General features: G+C 40.6%; 1 protein-coding gene across 3 annotated transcripts in view; it reads right to left on the reverse strand.

The window, feature by feature from the left end:
• The window catches only part of LOC106053703 (mucin-5AC-like), an 81,377-nt gene that overhangs the window by 20,603 nt on the left and 38,908 nt on the right, over positions 1-21,866 (reverse strand). For all 3 annotated transcript variants that reach the window (XM_056037620.1, XM_056037622.1, XM_056037621.1), the window contains exons 4-5: positions 8,932-9,082; positions 7,582-7,701 (exon numbers count right to left, since the gene is read on the reverse strand). In XM_056037620.1, the coding sequence (XP_055893595.1) occupies positions 7,582-7,701; positions 8,932-9,082 (271 nt within the window). The remainder of the gene's footprint in view (positions 1-7,581; positions 7,702-8,931; positions 9,083-21,866) is intronic.

Raw genomic sequence — 21,866 nt, forward strand, 5'->3', positions numbered from 1 at the left:
TTCCCAGCTCCTCTACCACCAAAGCAAAAGCCACCTTAACCTGCGATATATGTGGACGGGGGTGTCTCTCAAAAAAAAAAGGGGGGGGCTCCACAGTCACATCAAAAAGTATTCTTCGAGATGAACCTAAGCCGCTCTACGACTGAAGGAGGCCAACTAGTACTAACTTAAGGATAATTTATTTTGGGATAATTTAAGACCAGATAATATAGCTGCTTAAATCTATCATAGGCGAGTTGTTCTTTTTTGTATATGTGACAAGCGTAAAGACAAAAAGACGGAGCGGTAAATCCTCAGCAGAGATCGCGGGAAGTCTTGGGGTAAGCCATGTTCTAACATCCATCTTTGTGACATACTAGTTCCGTAGCAAACAGTCCTGCCCGTTAGAAAGTTCTAGAACCACATATACATATTGGACGTCCCGGTTCATTGAATGTCAATAACAATACTTTTCTCTTAGACCGTATCGTAAGCTTGCTTAACGTCTAGAAACACTGCTCGTGTCGATTCACCCCTGCGTCTCAGTGTACATCTCTGAAATCGTCTGCTACTGACTGAACTTCTTCCGGCCGGAATCCGCCCCATTCAGGTACGATGAGTTGACGTCCGTAAGCCGTCGGTGAATTACCCATACACCCAACTTTCGCAGGAAGACGTCATTAGATTGGCGGAAGTGCGACGTAGCCCGAGCTGCAAATGTGATTAGCGAGGTGCACCATCAGCACCAGGCTAGTGCAGTGCACACTTTCAACGCAAAATTAGTGCCGGAGTTTAGATTGTTACATAAAAACAACGATCTTGACTGGACCAATCAATCTGCTGACCATCTCTCAGTCTGTATTGTGCTATTAACTTAAGGCAAAGTAGCTTCAACAACAACAACCAAATGTATACAAACGAAAAAAAAAAGTATTTTTAGCAAGAAATTTTCCAAAATCCTGAATTTTCAAAACACTTTCATATAAGGTGAGTTTCCTGAAATTTAGCTGTATTACCTAGTACTAATGCAAATTTAGTTTGAAATGCTAGTGTAGGAGGTTTTTCACGATGAACTAAACAAGGTCTAGGACGTTCAATTAAAACGCCCATGTTGCCTAGCAACTAAAAGTCACAAACGGAAGAGATTAAAACATTGGATTCTGCAGTGCCAGGAAGTGCACACACGTGATCATAGAGCTTCAAAAATACATAGATTAACAACGCTTCCTTTATACTGCACACCGGATGCACCAAAGAGCTGGCTTTTTATAGGTTTGTTTTCCCGCCATGTTTGTAAATCTCCAATAATTACAAGCCGGCAAGGCAGGTTCTATATTCTGAACATATATCCTTTACAATGACAGCATGAGATTGAAGGAAAGCTAAGCTAAGATAAGATAAGATAATTTTATTGATCCAAACAAATGGAAATTCATTTTGACTACAAGTGACAACCTCAGCGTTACTACTGTACAATAACAATATAGATGCACGATATGCATGCACATACGAACAACATTCACACACGAAAACAAAAACACATACACACTCATAACCAGCGCTTTATAAATAGACTTCTATGTACTTCTCGATGATGCCAGAATGTTAATTTTTAATGTTGGTCCTCCAGGGTCTATTATTACTGAATGTTTGTAATTTTCTTCTTTGATATAATTATGTTTTCACAGAACTGGATACACGAAGGAAAGCTGACAGAAAGAATTAAGCTCTTTTAAAAGCATGTATTTGAAGGGGTCATTAGCTACTTTCCTAAAATTCTATAACTGGTTGGTCAGTGACTCACGCCGACCATGTAAGTGTAAGCCGCTGATGTATTCGAGTCGCGGCGGTCCTCAAAGCCCGGACGACGGACCAGCAACAAACGCTTGGTGAGGACGTTAAGTGCCTCTATGTGCCCGATGGCTCATCTTACAGCCGAACTCTGGGAAATGCTTCGTCACTCGGTCAGTTAATTACTTCCTCTTTTTGAGACGGGGGAGTGGTGGACAGAGGATGGAAGAGCCAGTGGTCATTTTTATAAGAGCCGGGCAGTCTGTGAATTCGATCGAAGTACTTTGATGTCCCATTTATTTAAACTAGAAATATATGATATAGACTATAGTAAGATAACAGTGGAAATTGAATCTTCCAATATCGTTAAGGATCGACAACTAACACAATGACTAGATGAATTGCAGATAAAGAAAGGAATATGGTAACACTAGCATTGCCCACCGGCTACGCCCGTTGATTTGTTCCTATGCAATATATTGTTTATTTTGTCATGGAACCCCGTCCCATTTTTTTCTTACTTATAATGAGATAAAAATGTAAGGGCCCACAAGTAAGCCTCTTCATCAGACATTCCATTGGATTCAAGTATCTAATAGATTAAATGGGACAGTCTGCAGTCATACATATGCAATTATGCATTAATAAATACCATTTATCAAATGCTAGAATAGTACCAGTAATTAATTGTGACCACCCTATCTGTAGTAAATAAGAACTAATATAAACGTTTCCTTATTCAAAATTGAATATTCTCACTTATGGTGAATGATACATTAAATCTCTCTTTTAAATTACATTGAGTAAAGGGAAACAATTCAACGAAAACTAACCGTTTAATTTTTTTTTAAACCTTATTATGCTCGGCATTCACAGACCCTTTGCACATTTAAATATAGAAAATCCAATCATAGTGATCCGTGCCTCTACAACTTGAAGCATAGAATGTTCAATAATAATAATAAAAAAATTATATCAGAAACTCGATGCCCATTATTGCTTATAAGTCCCAAATCTTCAACGTACACAAAAAAAAAAATGCAAAGCTAACTAGTCTCGATGCTAATGATATACCACCATTTGATCATTGTGAACAATCTTTAAATATACAGTCTGAATGAGTGATCTTCGTATTCGTGATTAGTTAAAAATGTGTCATGTTCAATTGACCACTATTGTGAGTCCTACTACTTTACATTGTCCTATGGTTGAACTATAAGCTCTTTGATTAGAGATACCCCCTTCGTCCACAATCTTTTACAATTAGTATCGGAAAACACGTTTTGATTAATGAGTAATAAAGAACTTGGCTTCCGAACCGAGAGGTCTCTGGTTCGAGTCCTGGTGGATACTGAAGTTGAATCTAGGTGAAGACTATAGAGTTTTTATTTGACTTAATCTGGCTCTCGTTAACCGTCGGCCAAAGAAGCAGCTGGCCTTTACATCTCCTCCCCCATGGATCGCAAGGTCTGAAAGGGATGCTTTACTTTTAGAGTGTTTAATAGACTGTTACTATGGAATGGAAGACCAGCGCATCCCAAAACGACTCTTGTATGGCCAACTAAGCGAAGGAAAGCGCTCGCAAGGTGGGCAAAGAAAGCGCTTCAGGGACACCCTCAAAGCTTCTCTGAAGGCGTTCAGCATAGACCCTGGCACCTGGGAGACAGAGGCACACGACAGAGCATCATGGCGTCACGCTGTGAAAACTGGCGCACAGGTTGCTGAGGAAAAAAGAACAACGCAGGCAGAAGAAAAACGCCAGAAAAGAAAAGCAAGACAAACGACACTAGCTCCAGCTGGAATAACCTGCCCAGTGTGCAGCCGAACATTCCGGGCTCACATAGGTTTCACCAGCCACATGAGGAGGCATAAAACCCCAGTGCAAAGCCCTCAGCCCCCTGGATGACAAAGTGGTCATCATCGAACCACGATGGACGAACTATATGGACATGACTGTTACTATGAACCTGTTGCTATGGACATGACTGTTACTATGGACATGACTGTTACTATGGACCTGACTGTTACTATGGACATGACTGTTACTATGGACCTGTTACTATGGACCTGTTACTATAGACATGACTGTTACTATGGACCTGTTACTATGGACCTGTTACTATGGACATGACTGTTACTATGGACCTGTTACTATGGACATGACTGTTACTATGGACCTGTTACTATGGACATGACTGTTACTATGGACCTGTTACTATGGACATGACTGTTACTATGGACCTGTTACTATGGACATGACTGTTACTATGGACATGACTGTTACTATGGACATGACTGGAATTATTATTATAGCTTTTGTATAGCGCTACTTTCATGCGTATAGCAAGCTCAGAGCGCTTTTTGGTCCAATCTCATTTGTGGACCAGTGGGGGGGAGGGGGTATCTAGGAGTTGTTTTTCCGTGCTGCCTTTAGGCGCTCAGTAAACACAACTCTGCCTGAGTCGGGTGTCGAACCTCGAGCCCCCCTTCTAGGTAGCCAAGCCAAACTCTCGACCACGCTTCCCACAAGATATGTCTGGAATTACAGAAATAGTGGACTAGTCATAGTCTCGCCCGAGCCCCCAACAGTGCCAGTTCTACTTCTGTTTGCGCCCAGGACAGTGCTCAAGTAATGGCAAGGGGAGAGGAAAACTTCCCGAGCGCGCCAAAGAGTTATTCAGCATGAATCCTTTATAGTGTCTGGCACTTTTGGTTTTTTTTTTCCGACGGGTTTTTTCTTTTTATCTCCTTTTAAGGAGAGGTTATGATTGTGAGAGAGGAGAGGGGAGGGGAGGTAGAGCAGTTGAATCAACTAGTTAGGGCAAAGGAAGAGGGGATTGACTGACCTAAACATGACCCGCATCAGACCATCAAGAGGTCACTCGCAAAATAAAAAAAAAACGGATAAATTGAAAATTGATGTTAGGGGTAAATATGGTAAGAGGTCGACATAGAAAGAGATTTTATCTCGAAAACAAAAAAATATTAGAAAAAAAGGGTGATGTTTGCTAATTACAGAAAATTGCGTCTCGTATCAATAGTCATTAGTGTGCATTCAGTGAGGGTCGTCAGAAGGGGTCATCATTTTGTTCTCTTACTGAGATTTGAGAGTTATAGGGAGAGTGGTCTGAAATGTTTCCGACCTAACACTGAAACGTGCAGTTTTTCTTAAAAAAACTTTTTTTTCCAAACAATGTACTTTCAGATGTAGACGCATCTCCCAGTGCTGCTCTAACATCTCCCAGTGCTGTTCTAACATCTCCCAGTGCTAACATCTCCCAGTGCTGTTCTAACATCTCCCAGTGCTGCTCTAACATCTCCCAGTGCTGTTCTAACATCTCCCAGTGCTGTTCTAACATCTCCCAGTGCTGTTCTAACATCTCCCAGTGCTGTTCTAACATCTCCCAGTGCTGTTCTAACATCTCCCAATGCTGTTCTAACATCTCCCAGTGCTGTTCAAACATCTCCCAGTGCTGTTCTAACATCTCCCAGTGCTGTTCTAACATCGTCAACCCGTCCTAAGTAGACATATAATCAGCTATTATTGCGTCTTTCCTAAGACCATCCTGATATAATTCAGATACAGCGGAATCCGGTTTATCGGACTACATCGGAACGCGATCGTTTTTGGTCGTTAAGACCATATCAGAAACCCCCTTGGGTAACAAACATGCAGAGTATTACTCCCTTAGAGCCTTAGAGCACGTGAAAGAAATCGGGCAGTGAGTCTTGGGGGTCGCCTTGTCCCCGTTCAAGGACAGTCTCGTTGCCAAACAAGGGCCAGTTCTCTCTCTTCCTTATCTCGTTGTCCCCTTCGTTCAAAACGCGACATTCATAAAGAATGTGGTCCACTGTCTCGTCGTCCTCTATCCATGGCCACACCGTGTGCAGTAGTGCTCACTAAATCGCCCGATGTAAGCACCTATTGGGAAGCGGTTGACACGGAACTGGCCTATTCCTCACGCTTAAGTTGCCACCACGCATCCTTTCGCTCTGCTCTACTCATCCGCCTCCAAAGCTTACGCCCCTTCTCCGAAGCATCCCAGGAAAGGTCCTAAAAAGCAGCTGGCCCGATAAACCGGATTCCGGCCTATTCTTCAAGCTTAAGTTGCCACCACGCATCCTTTCGCTCTGCTCTACTCATCCGCCTCCAAAGCTTACGCCCCTTCTCCGAAGCATCCCAGGAAAGGTCCTAAAAAGCAGCTGGCCCGATAAACCGGATTCCGGCCTATTCTTCACGCTTAAGTTGCCACCACGCATCCTTTCGCTCTGCGCTACTCATCCGCCTCCAAAGCTTACGCCCCTTCTCCGAAGCATCCCAGGAAAGGTCCTAAAAAGCAGCTGGCCCGATAAACCGGATTCCGGCCTATTCTTCACGCTTAAGTTGCCACCACGCATCCTTTCGCTCTGCTCTACTCATCCGCCTCCAAAGCTTACGCCCCTTCTCTGAAGCATTCCAGGAAAGGTCCTAAAAAGCAGCTGGCCCGATAAACCGGATTCCGGCCTATTCTTCACGCTTAAGTTGCCACCACGCATCCTTTCGGTCTGGTCTACTCATCCGCCCCTTCTCCGAAGCATCCCATGTAAGGTCCTAATAACCAGCTGGCCCGATAACCCGGATTCCTGTATATATCGTTTCCGTGAGTAGGTAGCTAATACAGCCATGCATGTATATATAATATTTCATGTGTTTACGAACTTTGTTACCATTGTTTTCTGAGTGAAAATGCTTCCGATTCACTGACAGAGCCACAACTACAAAATTTCCATTTTTGCGTAGCCAGCCTACAAGAATGTGTGCCTTGAGTGTTTGCTGGCTGGGATTTAGTCCCTGACCTATAAATCTCCATGTCAGGGGATGCTACTCGACTCGGCGGAGCTGTTGATTGCGACAGTGAGAGAAGTAAATCAACATTAAAGGAAGACATTCCGTATCCAGTGTTTGTGTTCAGGCTGTTTAATGCTAAGACACGCACGCTTTTACACACACACACACGCACGCACACTTTGACACACACGCATCCTTACGCACGCGTACACACACATACTTACACATGCACACGCTCGCACACACACACACACACGCGCGCACGCTTATTTTCATGCTCTGCTAGATACCGTACATACAAATCTCACATGCGCAATGAATTAAATTTGGAAATTTCGTTTCGTAAAAAAGAATAATAAAAAAAAAAGTAAAAACATATTTTTAATTTTAGAATATTCCGATGGTCCGACAAATGGCGATTCAATACATTGAAGATTATTATTTCAAAGCTATTGACCGCATACAACGAAACATTAGTGAGGAAATGATACTCATAGTAAGGTTAGGGTGTGTGTGCATTAACCAGCAGCTAAGCGCTTAGCCACTCAAACACCGCACCTCCTAACTCTGTATAGCAGGGGGTTCTCAACCTGTGGGTCGAAACCCCCTTGGGGGTCGATTGACGATTTCCCAGGGGACCATAAAAAAAAGTGGATTGTTTTTGTCTATTCTTCTATTGCAGTATGTGAGTGTGCAAGGGGGGTGGGGGTCGCGCAGAGCTTGAAAGGTTGAGAACCGCTGCTGTTCAGCTATCTACAATAGTTGCAGATCTCCAATTAGACTTGCGATCACGATATATTTATAAAAAAAAGTCATATTATTAATATTATTATTATTTACAAAAAGTCATATTAACAACGATTGGTATTAACGAAGAGACGTCTTTACGAAGAGTCGTGGGATGACAATAAAAGTACAACACAGTAAGTGCGGACTGTATTGACAAAGCGTTTGCTATCTAAACATACAAAGGCGATCCTTACCTTAAGGGAACTCACATCGGCGGCGATGAAGGGGGGCACGGGGCTCTTGGGCAAGCCGTCATCCCGCTCGTCGTCAGAGTACAGGGAGCGCCTCTTGTTGAGTTTGGTGAGGAGCTCACTCTGTGGGACAACAAGCAACAACATCAAGGTGCTCACACAATAAACCAGTGCTTTTTAGGAACTCATTTACTAAAGGTCATAGGTTTGGATCTGATTGAGGCTACAAAAGGGTAGATAACTATGTAAACTTCATTGTGTGATTCTGTAGCGCTTTTATTATGAATTGAAATGTTATAATATACCCAGGATATATGTTGTATTATTGGTGCATGACTTAGGGACGGTATGGGAAGTCTAATAAAATTTTTTCTTGTTAGACTTGGTGTGCACGTTAAGCCAAAGAGTAGAGTCAACAGTTTACACATTGGTTTTTAAAGTAAAAAGTAAGGTACCCTTTTCAGACCTTTATATATGTGGCAGACTTTGTATAGACCAACTGCCCTGTAGACATGGTTGAAGAGGGTGTCACGTGACCAGCACAAAGACCAGCCACATTCTCTTTCCCAAACTAAAGTCAGGTATCCATTAAAGTCCACCCAGCTCTAATTTTACCTGACATTAGTTGGGGAAAAGTAAAAGCGGTTGGTCGTTGTGCTGGCCACAGGACACCCTCGTTAACCGTAGGCCACCTAACCAGATGACCTTTACATCATATGCCATATAGACCACAAGGTCTGAAAAGGGAGCTTACTTTATCATTGCTAGATATATTGTATAGTGTGTGTTCAATCCTTGAACGATGTCTATCAGGGGGTGAAAACGGTTTTGTTATTTCTCCCCCCCCCCAGCAAGAATATCTTGCAATCTGAACATCTTAACAACCCAACTCTGTTGTAACAGTTGCCAAAACAAAGGACTAGCAAATATTACAGCTATAAAAATATTACATTCAAGCGTAGACAGTGTGATATGTCTAATTCAATCAGTGGCGTAGCAAGGGATTTGGGGACCCGGTTGGGGGGGCTTAGCCTCTTTAGGGACCTCTGCATTTTGACATTCGACATCATGACATGAGATAATGTACTTAATAAATAGACAAGTCTAATGTGTGGAGTATAAGCAACATGGTCACTCATTTACACAACAATATTAAAAGCAAGATAACATGGCATTGGCTTAATATTTAATGTAAAAATAAAATTTTGGACACTCATTCGGGGGGGGGGGGGGATTTTCACATTTGGACCTCCCCCAAGCCTAGCTGCGACATTGACTTCAATCTCACTAAGACATAAACCTAACGTTTAACAAACACATACACTTGACACTCTGAACACTGTATAGTCTCACCTGGAACGCCGACGACGTCCTAGGGATGTTCTCGGCAGAGGCGGCGGTGGTGGGGAACCTGTTGATGGACTCCCTGGCTTCCGTGGAGAAGACGCTGTCCTCGGAGAGACTCCTGGCCCCAGCCAGAGGCGCGACTTTGTGACTCTTAAACCTGGATACAAAAGACACAATCAGGCGGTTAATGAAAAATTAAGACCAGCAAAGAAGACGGAACAATTACATTGTGTAGCACGAATTTCAAGGAACTAAACTAAAGTAATTACAATGGAATATGACGTTTTAACGTTTTTTTACTTAAAGACTAAATGTATCCAACACGAGTCTCGATAACTTGGTCAGATGAAGTGAACATTTTGGCCAGTAAAATCATACTAAAATGTAACACTTTTTTTCAAAATGAAATAAACAAATAAATTTATGGCTGTGAAAGTAACGTTTACATGAAGGAAATACACTTTTTTTTGTTTGTACTTGACCAATCTGTTATTTTTGTTTATAGTTCTTTGTATATCGCTTCATATCTTGTGTATAGACTTGGGGGAAGGTGCACAATTGAAAGGAGAGACGAACGAGATGGCAACTAGGCCATAAAACATGACAATAGGAACTGGATCCTTCCTGGGAAAATTCATTTCCAGGAAAATTGGAAAATAAGGACAATAACGATGTGAAGAAATGATCTCTTTCATGTGAATCGTGACAATATAGTGTCGAAGAATTCGAGAAACTCTGGCACTTCTTGACATTCTACTATTGCCTGGTTTTTCTTGACATTTTCTTTTCCTGTATTTTGTGACATCTATTCTCTGATATTTTGTGACATTCTATTGTCAGGTATTTCGTGACATGTTTTCTCTAGTATATTGTGATATTAAAACACATTTTAAATGTCTGAGCATTAAAAATACAAATAAACTCCATAGAATCCTAAATGCTGCTGGTAAAGCCATTGGCAAAAAAACAACAACCCATTTGGACAGCTGTTTGAGACAAACATCCATAAAAAATCTAAAAAGATTCTAGAAATAAAAAATCACCCTTTGGGTCAGGATTTTGTGATTTGTACCATCACAAAAGAGATACAAGACACCGAAAGCAAAGACAAACAGACACAAGCACTCTTTTGTTCCCCAGGCAATCAAATCCTTAAATAGAAACAATCTGATATAAACTTTTCGCATGTAAATTATGAGTGAGTCAGGTGTGAATGTACATTTTGGTTTTCTATTGTTACAATGTTTTGTTTGGTTGTAAAACAAATTTCCTTACGGACAATCAATATTATTATTATTATTATGTATGCTATATCATGACATTTTTTTTTATCTGGTATATAGTGACATTCTCTTTTCACGTATAGCTTCAGTAATATCTTTTTCAGAATCTGGCATATTGTGACATTTCTTATTCTGGCGGCGTACAATTATTTCGATTATAATGTTTTCTTCGTAACGCTTTTAAATCCCTCCCAAACCCTACTGTGGGATCTTACAGTGTTCACCACCCCAAGACCCCAGCTGGCTTGATAATGGTGGGGAGGGGCCTGAACAAAATTTTGTTGCGACGATGGGGGGGGGGGGGGGGGGGGAGGGCGCCACCGGTAAAAGTTTGAGAAACACTGATCTCTCCATTAGTAATTCTCTCTCCCTCTCTCTCTCTCTTTGAGCTCCAGACTTTGAGCACACAGCACATGGTTCCTAAGGTCCGCTACGACAATTTGCGTACAAGATGTACAGCTCATTAGACATGTACACTTGTGTGTGCTGTCTGCACGAGGACGTCCCTTTGAACAGTACCAGCCCCGTTTATCTCACCAAGTGATACCAGCGCTCGGGGGAAGCCGGGGCGGGGGGGGGGGCGTGCTGGTGAAAGTTAATCTCTGCCCTGACTCACTGATCATAAAACAAGGCTTCTCGGACATTCTGAATGGAAAAGGACTAACTTGCAGTAGAGGTATCAGGTCGAACGTAGTTACATCAAACTTTTGAGACGCGCTCCATACAACGATCCACTCTGACAGGCGACATTTACCAAAAAAAAAAAAAAAGTTCTATGAAGAACTTAGGCTTTCGTTACAAGAAACATGTATCCTAACTAAGAAGGGTCAACCAACTAGTACTTCCTAATTGGATTTTATTTATACTGTGTCAATGGCAGAGGCGTAGTGAGAGGAGGGGGCAAAGGGGAACGATGCCCCGGGCGCCATCCTCAAAAAAGGGGGGGGGAGGGGCGCCACACGCAGAGAGGCGCAAAACAAAAATAATTATTGCAGATATTTTCGTTAGGTAATACATTCTAAGGTTATTTGTCTTATATTATTATTAAATACTTTTTATTTTATAAGCCTATATTTCTATGTGATGCTCAAGGACAATGAGGAGGGGGGGGGCACCAAAGAAGTTTCTTGCCCCAGACGCACGTTTCGCTCACTACGCCTCTGCTCAATGGTGTTTGCAATGGAGAATGACAGGTTGGGGTTCGATACTTGATACAGACAGTAACTTTTCATGAATAGTGTATTGTAGATACTGTGTTGTGATAGTTGTAGATTGATACATTGCCTTCACTTCCCACAAGACAATCTGTTTGGTGATCTAGCAGAAGGCGGGAGAGCCGCTGGTCGTCCCATTTCTAAGGTATACTGGTTGTATGCAAGCACGACATGAAGCTCTTCGAAATCGGTTGGGGAAAAAGAGGCACTGGACAAAGCAAGAATAAAGGAAGGGTCCGGGATTGCAAAAGGCATACACGCCAGAAGTACAAGTAAAGGTGAAAGTGCAAAGTCTGGTGATCACAGATGCCCAACCTGTGACCGCAGTTGTGTACGATGAATCGGCCTCTTTAGTAACACGAGAAGTGCAAAGTGAAAAAAATGTCTCTCAAGACGTATAATGCCACAGACACATTGCATATTAGGAACTGTTAGATTAGTGATACTGTCAGACAGATTTATGTCAACTAATGCAAATTCTGGATTTTATTTTATACCATAAATAAAATGTGCTAATGAAGCTTCCGTCAAGAGAGAGAGAGAGAGAGAGAGAGAGAGAGAGAGAGAGAGAGAGAGAGAGAGAGAGAAGGGGGTGGGTGGGGGGGGGGGGAGAAAGAGACGGAGAAAAAAGGAGAGAGAAAGAGCAAAAGACAGACGGAAGGACAGATGGTGAGCTCGAAAACAACAGCCAATGACATTTAAAACTCTTGCGCTCAGCCTAAACGCCCTCCACAGTCCAGAGGAGAAACTAAAAAAGAGGGGGGGGGGGCTGTTAGAGGCGGTGCAAGTTGGAATCTAACAATGGAGCGGTCTCACTAGTAACTGTCTTGTTTAATGTTCTAAGTTCGGCTCCAACACACGCGCTTACGAACACATACACACACACACACTAACTTTAAAAAATGCCAAAAACAAAAACACAGACACATTACAATATTTAAGAACGCTTGGTAAACGATAAATAGAGGATATATTTTTATATAACAGACAAACGCAAAACCCATTGATAAATGCAAATATTGTGCAGTGGATCAATTCTACCAATTATAAAGAATAGCAAATTAAAATAAGTTCGTTCAGGAGTTCACTCACATGCTGTTCAATGTATTTTTGAAAAAAAAAAAAAAGCTAAAAACAACAAACTTATAGAGTGTGTGTGTGAGAGAGAAAGAGAGAGAGAGACACACAGAGAGAGACAGAGAGAGAGAGAGAGAGAGAGAGAGAGGGGGGGTAGGGAGAGAGAGAGGGGGGGGGGGAGGGAGAGAGAGAGAGTAAAAAAAAAAGAGAATTAAGGGCTGACAGAGTCAGAGCACAAGTAGAGTTAGTTTTGCTTAATATAAGAGTCATATGGCAATATACTCAAAGACAGGGCATACTGTAAACCCAAAGAAATATACATGTTCCTTACATTTAGATCTATATGCAGGTCACATGAGACAACACACACACACACTATTCACACCTTATTAATATAATTGGTCACAGCCAAAAACGATATGAGCTACACTTACCAATTCCCTTTTACTGTATGTCTATTATAAGACGTGTCACATTAAAAGAATTTAAAAGGCGTCACACATACTCCATAGGCTAACAAGAACGGTCACACAGTAACAATAATCCCAATCTATCACAGCGGCGAATCACTAGAACCTTCTTTCCTTCTTACGGATATTCAAATCAGAAAACACATCGCAAAACAAAGAAAGATACTTCCACGGCAGCAACAACAACAACAACATAAACAACAGAGAAAATTAGATGATTCCAAAGACTTAAAGATAGAATTCCCCGATCCGCGCTGAAACTCCAACACTCATACACACACGCGCGCGCACGAGTTGGGGGGGGGGGGACGGGAGCAGACGTGGAAGACAAAGCCGTGGTTCCAGAGAGAAAGAGTCTGGACTGTCATGCTTAGCGTGCCACTTGAAGCGGGTCAAGCAGCGCGCGGGGTCCGGCACCCTCCCCAGGGCCGGCCCTGCCCCTCCCTTGCAATAAGTGAAATAAGCGGAAAAAAAAGAATAGCCAAAGGGAATGGGGAGGGGGGGGGGGTTGACAGAAATGTAGCATTAGCGATGGTCTCCCTTGATTGTCTTAACTTGTTCTTGCAATAATTAGTTTTAAGCTGTGTCTGAATATATCACAGCAGAGGCGTCGCTAGGTGTGGGCGAGATGTCACAGATCTGTATGACGTGGCAACAAGCTTTCGGTCTAAACTTCCCCACAAGTTGTGACGTTGCAGATCAGTGCTGAGGCCGCTATGGTGTACTGGTTAGGGCACCTACCTCTCCGTTGTTTGTTAAAGAAGGATTTGAAGAATAAATATAAATCTTCTATCGACAACCTTATATAAACAAATTTTGGATATTTTTCAGCGTTCAGTTTGACTGCATACGTTGCATGTATATACTTCTTACACAATTAAAACAAGGTTTAGTAAAAATAACCAAGGTAACAAAATGCTGGTAGGGAACAATCCGCAATCTTTTACCCTTACCAGTAACTCGCAAAAGCCCCGAAAAAAAAAAAGTTACATGGACAGTTTGAGTGGAAACACAAACTTAAACTCGGCATGTAAAAAGGCAGGTTTCAATATTTTCAGAAATAATATCATAATGAAAATCTAACAAAGGCTTATGACAGAGAAGAATGGAGAAAGAAGGTTGACAGATCTTGTGAGGTGCCCCAACGGTCCAGCAGACCAAGGGATAGGTGAAAATGAAGAAGTTCAATGTGAACCTGGCCTGACTGATGTCATTTAATGATTATCTAATTGATCTAATTGTTTTGTATAGGGTCAATCTCTTAATCAAAGCCTCAAGAAAAAAAAAAAAAAATTTTCGTAAAAAAAATAAAAAATTCTTGCCTTCTTTTATCGAATGTTTCATTGCTGAGAAGCGTTCTGCAGTTCACGCAATAGTATGGCTGTTGTTTTAAATTATGTTCCACTTATATGCATACTAACTAGGTTCTTTCTCTTTAAAAATAAAAGTAAACGTACGTGTGTGTGTGTGTGTGTAAATGTAGTAGTTAGTATGACAGAACTTACTTAACTTTGCAATACAATTGTAAAAAAAAAAATTGACAAAAAATCTAAAACCGTTTGCATAAATTTGTTAAAAATATGGTAAATAGCTATCTCACTTACTAAGTAGCTTCCAGTGTTTGTTACTATTAATACTGAATAGTTGTAAAAATGGTTTATTTTTATGAAAAAAAAACTGCTTGTATAGTTGATTAAAAAAAATCAAATTTTTGGCTTTCAGAAAAGAAAAAAGTAGCCGTTGCATCAGAACTTTAAATGGTCTAAAACATCATGACGTCAGATTTTCAATATCTTTTCTAGTTTACGAGATCTAAACGGGACGGACGGACGGACAGACAGACCACACAAAACTAATAGCGTCTATTCCCCTTTCGGATTGGGGGGGGGGGCGCTAATAATAATGGGTATTAATTTCTTAGATAATTTATACATAGATATAGATCCAGACGTACAAGACGGACCTAAAGATTTTTCTAGATTGTCAAATTTAATTTAGAAGATAATATTTCGAAAACTTATAACACTCAAACTAGAGTTTTTTCCAGTGTGGCCAATAAGCTAATAATTACTTTCCTAAAAATAGAAATCAGCTGTCTCAATTCTAGGAAAATAGCTAGAGCTATTTTCGAGAACTATATGCATAAAAACCCAGGTTTTTGTGTTATTTTTTTTTGACCCGATGAAGAATTTGCAAGCTGAATAGAGGAAATGTAAAAAAAAAAAAAAAAAATGTTTTTTCTATAATCAATTTCTTCTCCATGAATCTGATGGTAGCCGATTATTTCTAAGTTCCAATGTATCTCTTGTAGTGCTTCATAGTACTAAGTAGGAGTCTTCCCAGCGACCTCTTCTATCAACAGTCCACCTAATGAGTTCTACATAAGACACTGCGCAAGAAAAAAATAAAAAAAATATCTACGTCTATTTATGTATTGAACTCTTTACTAACTACAAAGAAACATTAGAGTAGAGCCCGGGAATTTCCGATAAATCAGTGTTTAAAAAACAAACAAAAAGAAAACGTAATCCAAATTGAAATTGTAAGGTGATTGTATTTCAACAAATTATAACGGTCAAACCATAGTTTTCCCCTTGTAACCATTTAGGTAGTTCTTTTCGCAAAAGATATTAGTAAACAGTCAAATTGCAAGGAAAATTGTTAGAGCTGTTTTCGAAAACACGTCCACCCATTTGTCGTTTCTCCTTCAATGTTGGAAAAGCTAGTTTTTTTAGAGGGTCTATCTATCTATCTATCTAATTGTGTGTATATCTATACCAGTATATATATATAATTAAAGGGGGGTGATTAAAATAGTTTCAACCTTCGTGTGAAGTTTATTTTTCTGAATTTATTATTGCAAATTAAGTTTTATTTTTAATTGTTTTATAAAGTGTGTACTGGGAGTATTCCACTGATTTATTTCGTTTAAAAAAATATTAAAAATTGTAATTTATTCGCTTCAACGCGTATCTCCCCAGTGGAATTTCGGGTAATCAAACCTAGTTTGTGACAAAAAACAAAGACATACTAACCAATCAATTCCTTTGGTACTAGAAGGGATAATGATAGAAATGCACACAATTGGCAGAGACTTAAATCCAGCAGCAAGCCAAACTTCCGTGTATTGAGTGATAAGGAAGGCGATATATTAGATCGGTTGTGGATTTAGTTGAGTGTGTGTGTGTGAGTGTGTGTCACACTTTCAGTCCCAGGATCAATACATGTCAACATGTAGATTGAACAAGTCATGACTTTCATGGAATCAAATGGACACAGCCAGGTTTAAACAACTCGAAGTTCGAAACCTCAGTGTCTTAATAAGAAGGCTTATTTTCCATTTTTAAGCGACGCCAAAGGCGTTTCTAAATATGACATGCATGTAGCACATGGGATGTTAGAATACACAACTGGAGGTGTCAAGGCCGATAACATAAGAGTTAGACGGCCTAATTGTAGGCTTTTGTTTTAGTGTAACTTCTAATAAACGGGACGCAATTTAACAATCCCCGTAAAATATTTTTCTAGCCCATGAATTCTATTATCTGTTAATTGAATTGAAACTGCCCGCTTTTTTTTTCTCTTTCCTTCTCGCGCTCACTTGCCCCCCCCCCCCCCCCCCACTCGTTTATTTTCCCCTTTTCACTCTGCGCATCCTAATATTCGCCCATTTTTTCGATCCACTTTATATTGCTCCACCCCCAACCCCTACACAGACAGACTTTTTTGGCCCGTGAATTGGGTATATTTTTTACCCCCCCCCCCTCCCCCCCCCCCCCAAACGCCACAGCAAAATAGTTAGTCCTACGTAATTTTTCTGACTTTCATTCGGCTTCTCAAATCAATATCGAAATATTTAATAGTTGAATTGGTTAGTTTAAAAAATAATAAGGCAGTCATTGTACGATACTAGACACCGTACACGTTACTTTAGGCCATCCGTTTCAGGCCAAGAGAAAAAAAAATGCATTTCCGAAGGAGTCAAATGCCAATTTCCGGTTTCCCACACTACATTTATTATACCCTATGAATAATTGAATTTAAAACATGAATATATAAAATAATACGATCTCCCATCCCGAAAACGCGTTTGATAATCCAACAGGTCTGAATAATTCCTCACATTCACTCTGACTCTATGGGTTTATAAATTCTAGATTTAAGTCTACAGGAAATTTAGCTCTAAATCTAGAGAAAAGACAGTGCTACAATAATGTACACAAGCGCAATTATTGTCGAAGACAAAAAGAAATTAATCTTTTCGATGCTATTAGTGTTGTTCTTTATTTCGGCCGCGTCTAAAAGGAGGCGGAAATGAAAATGCAAAATGACGCAAGGCAAATTAAAAATAAGTCGAATTATGGGAAAAGAAAGAACATTTCCTTTAAAAATAAGTCTTATTTTTGTGCTATTTATGTTTTATATGCAGAATGTGGCTATTGGGGGGAAATACCGAAAATAAATACGCAAGTTTAATAGAAAGCTTGCAGTTTTTTCGCGAATTGTGGCGATCAGACTGCCATTCTTTAAAAAACATTTCTTAGCAAGCACCTAAGAGGTAAAAAGCACATGTGTAGGAAATTTCATGCGAATCCGTTCGGCAGTAGCTGAGATCTCTTGATACGTGAATACATGTATCAATCGATCAGACCAGTCCATCTTACGTTTATGACAAAGATTTAATCATAAAATGAGCGTTCAGCTTTTTTCACCTGGGATGGTTTTCAATAATCAGCTACAACCAAAATTAAAAGAGAATGCCGTAGCTTCTGTTTGGCCGTCGTGTTGTGAAAAAGGGGGGGGGGGGGGCCTGATGGCCAGAGCACGTAGTCAATTCATTGCTGACCACGATCTGTCACTCCAGCGTATAATTGAATTGAAGGCGCCGCCAGCGTGACCCGGGTTCCTTCGTTGATGACTGGCTGACCAATTAGCACGGGTTATGTCATACAATACTAGAAGGAGTTTGATGCTGTCAGGGTAGGACACGCAGAGAGTGGGTCAACTGAAGAGAGAAGGCCTTCGATGGACAATTATTTTTTTTACAAATGTATAAACAGAGCGTCATAGGGAAAAACTATTGTAATAACTGAAGGGAGGCAACTCAACGAGATATATGTGTTTATTTACAAGAGGACATGACAAACACATAGGACATCAGCCTTGAGCACAGCATCTTTATCTCGGCTCTAGACTTGGGAGGAAATCGTTCTATCTTCTTCCCTAATGTCAACATCCTTCCTAGTCTAGTCACTAATAGTGCGCACCCTTCTGCACTATATTAGATGGCGGTGTGCATGGCAGGGTTATAACACTATTATAAAATACGCAAGTTAAAAATCTATGGCATTATTACAAGGTCTTCGAGGTTCGCAAAGACCTTTCCTTTAAGGAACAGTACCAGGGAAAAAAAAAGAGGAAGACAACATAAAAGAATGGAAGGGCCTGCCAATGAAAGACAGAGGAGTGGAGAAAAACGGTCGATCTTGCATGGTGCCCCAACAGTCCAACAGACTAAGGGATAGGTAAAGGTAAAAAATAGGGGGGGGGGGGGGGAAGGAATCTGAGAGTTAGAACAGAGAAAACAAGGCCAAAAAAATTCAAAGACTTAAAACTGTGTGTGTGTGTGACTGAAATGTAAACTGATACAGCCAATAGTCTTGTATACATAGAGAGACCCACATCAAAGCACAGAGATAGAATAAATACAACATACACAGAAGGTTATACACACATGAGATAGAGAGAGAGAGAGATACACAAAGAAGATATGAATGTTGTTCGCCAGTATTTCTTTTATCAAGCTCTAGACTAGACATATTTGTATGTGCCCAATACATTTTGGGACCTAGCTCCTATCACCATCTTATAAAACAAAGACATTTCAAGCCAAGGGGACCTCCAAGAGCAACATTTAGTGTTCTTCACGTCTGCTACTTGTCGTCCGGTATGTTCTATGGATTTACCTCCCCTTTCTACTAGTCAACCAAAAAAAAATTATTGCCTGGGAGAAGAAAATAGAACGACGCCGACGGAAGAGGAGAAAGAAAGAGGGAACAGTAAGAGAGGAGACAGAGACAATGTAAGACAGTCCTTCAGAATATAAATCCAAAAGTTACCTTTAAAAACACAAGCTCATTGTACGTCAAATAGTTAAAACCACAACTTCAGCCAGCTGAGAACTCTGGTCCCAGTAAACTTCCAGCATTGATCTAGCTAGATACACAACGATATAGACTTACTTTCAAAGAACAAAACAGCGGTATGACTTCGAGACTTCAAACAACGATCTATAGATCTAGATTTTAGATCTAGATACACAACGATAGAGCCTTACTTCAAAAGAACAAAACGGCGGTATGACTCCGTTTTCCAGTATACTTCAGTGTCTGAGACTTCCAACATAGATCTATAGATCTAGATACACAACGATAGAGCAATACTTTCAAAGAACAAAACAGCGGTACGACTCCGTTTTCCAGATCTATTATTACTGGATCAATGAGACTTGCCCTTCTCTACGGTACGTCAGCCATAACAAACATGGAATCCATATCTTCTGAAACTGTTGATCTCAGATTCAGGAACAACTACTCCGTAGCGCGTTACACACAATAGACAGGGGTCAACGCATGTTTCGGTCATAATTAAAAGGTCATAGTTAAAGATCCGTACATTTCTTCCACAGAATCATTCGCATTTTTTAAAACACATTTTGCATTCAGAAAATCTTCCATGTGTTGGTGTGTTGGTTTGTATGTGAGCATTTTTTAAAAATTATTTGCGTTACAAATGGTGGGCGCAAGTTCTTCCATCTGGACACCTCCCTACCCCCCCCCCACCTCAAGATGCAACAGGTATGAGGTGCAGGTGGGGGCGGAGAAGGAGTGGGAGTTGAGGTACACAAACATTCGCGCCTCCAACGTAAACAGGGGCCGGCCATGCAGGGCCTAAACTCTGACCGAGGGATGGCGACTTGTTAGCGCCAACGTAGCGCCAGGGGCCATCGTGAGGAGACGGCCTGGAGAAGAGAGGATGGAGAGAATGTGATGTGACACGTGTGTGCAAGGGAGGAAGAGAGAGGGAGAAAAAGAAGTGAGAGTGATAAAGAGCTGGGAAATGACAGAAAAATGATTTATTTAAAAGTAATCATCTAGAGACAAGTTTAAAAAAGTTAGTGTTTGTATATTTAAGTGCTTTTCAAGAAAGAGACAGAGATAGAGGGAGAGAGACAGAGAGAGAGGGAGAGAGAAGCAGAGAGACATAGAGGGAGAGAGAGGGAGAGAGAGACAGATAGAAGTAAAGAGAGGGAGAGAGAGAAGCAGAGAGAACACAGAGAGACAGACAGAGAGAGGGAGAGAGAGACAGATAGGGATAGAGACAGAGAGAGGGAGAGAGAAGCCGAGAGAGAGACACACAAAGAGAGTCAGAGAGAGACAGAGAGAGAGAGAGAAGCAGAGAGAGAGAGAGAGACAAAGAGAGGGAGAGACAGAGAGAGACAGAGGGACACAGAGAGAGGGAAAGAAGGTGGGGGGGGGGGTAAGATGGTGGTATTTTTAGATTCCACAATCAAACAATGAGAGTGCCAGAGAGAGAGAGAGAGAAAGAGAGAGAAAGAGAGAGTTGCCATGAAAAGAGGACCAAGAATCCATTGTCTTAAGACAGCTGTGACAAGTGGTACTTTGGGAGGCTTGTGACTAGGTGTGCTATGGTAGAACAACAGAAGGAGAAAAACTAGCCTTAATAATGTTTGTGATATCTGGAACAACGTTTCACGTGGCTGCTTGTCGCAAGTACTGTCTAGTACTTTTGTAATAATGGCTGTAACAAGAAGTACAATGTTCAAATGAATGTAATAACCAAATGTAGATAGTGCAGTGTTGATGATTGGGCTTCATTTCTTCCTCTATTGTTTATAACCAAATGTAGATGGTGCAGTGTTGATGATTGGACTTCATTTCTTCCTCTATTGTTTATAACCAAATGTAGATGGTCCAGTGTTGATGATTGGACTTCCTTCCTTCTTCTATTGTTTATGTGCGTGTTACGCAAAGTTTTAAGTAATGACGCCAGAAAACCAGCTGGAGGATCATTTGAGACGATAACACCTTGATAAAATACATAGGCCTGAAGATTTGAAACACTTTTGAACATAAAGTTCAGAATAGACCCACAGGGGACAGAATCTTCGCTTCAAAATTATAAGACGTGACTGTGTGTGAGCGTCTTACACTATATCTACCTATAGCTAAATCGGGAACACCGTACACTATAGGCAAACATTGAAATTGTTATCCATTGAAGACATTTTAAGAAATGTTTTACACAAACCTGCATCTAATAACATAAAACGAATTCCTGTAATACAGTTCAAAGGCTTATTGGTGAAATGAGTTATCACATTGAAAGCTGAAAAAAAAAACAGCAACATATGCCTCTATAAATCTGGTCAAGCTAACATTGCCTAGTAATGAAGCAATATTACTGGCGTATTTTAAAGTTTACATGAATCAAGAAATCCACGAGGAACTTCCGAGAACTTCTATCAGTTGTTCCTTCACACTCAAGTACGATGGTTGATTTTTTTATATTTTTTTTTAACGCTGTTTTGGGATGAATCAAGCGGAAATCGTAGTCTATTGAGCAGATAGTTTCATTACTGTTACTTCCGGCCACAGGGTGATAAACTAAATTTGATCAAAACTAAGATCATAATCTCATCATTTCTTGAGACTATTTAACTTATCAATCAAAATTTTTTAACAGGACCTTTTTTTTTTAATTTCCAAATTGAGAACAGTCAAGCTATTATTATTATTATAGCTTTTATATACTTTCATGCTTATAGCATGCTCAGAGCGCTTTTGGTCCTATCTCTTTTATGGACCGGTGGGGGG

Source organism: Biomphalaria glabrata, chromosome 8 (assembly GCF_947242115.1).
Source record: "Biomphalaria glabrata chromosome 8, xgBioGlab47.1, whole genome shotgun sequence".
NCBI classification, from domain to species: Eukaryota; Metazoa; Mollusca; class Gastropoda; family Planorbidae; genus Biomphalaria; species Biomphalaria glabrata.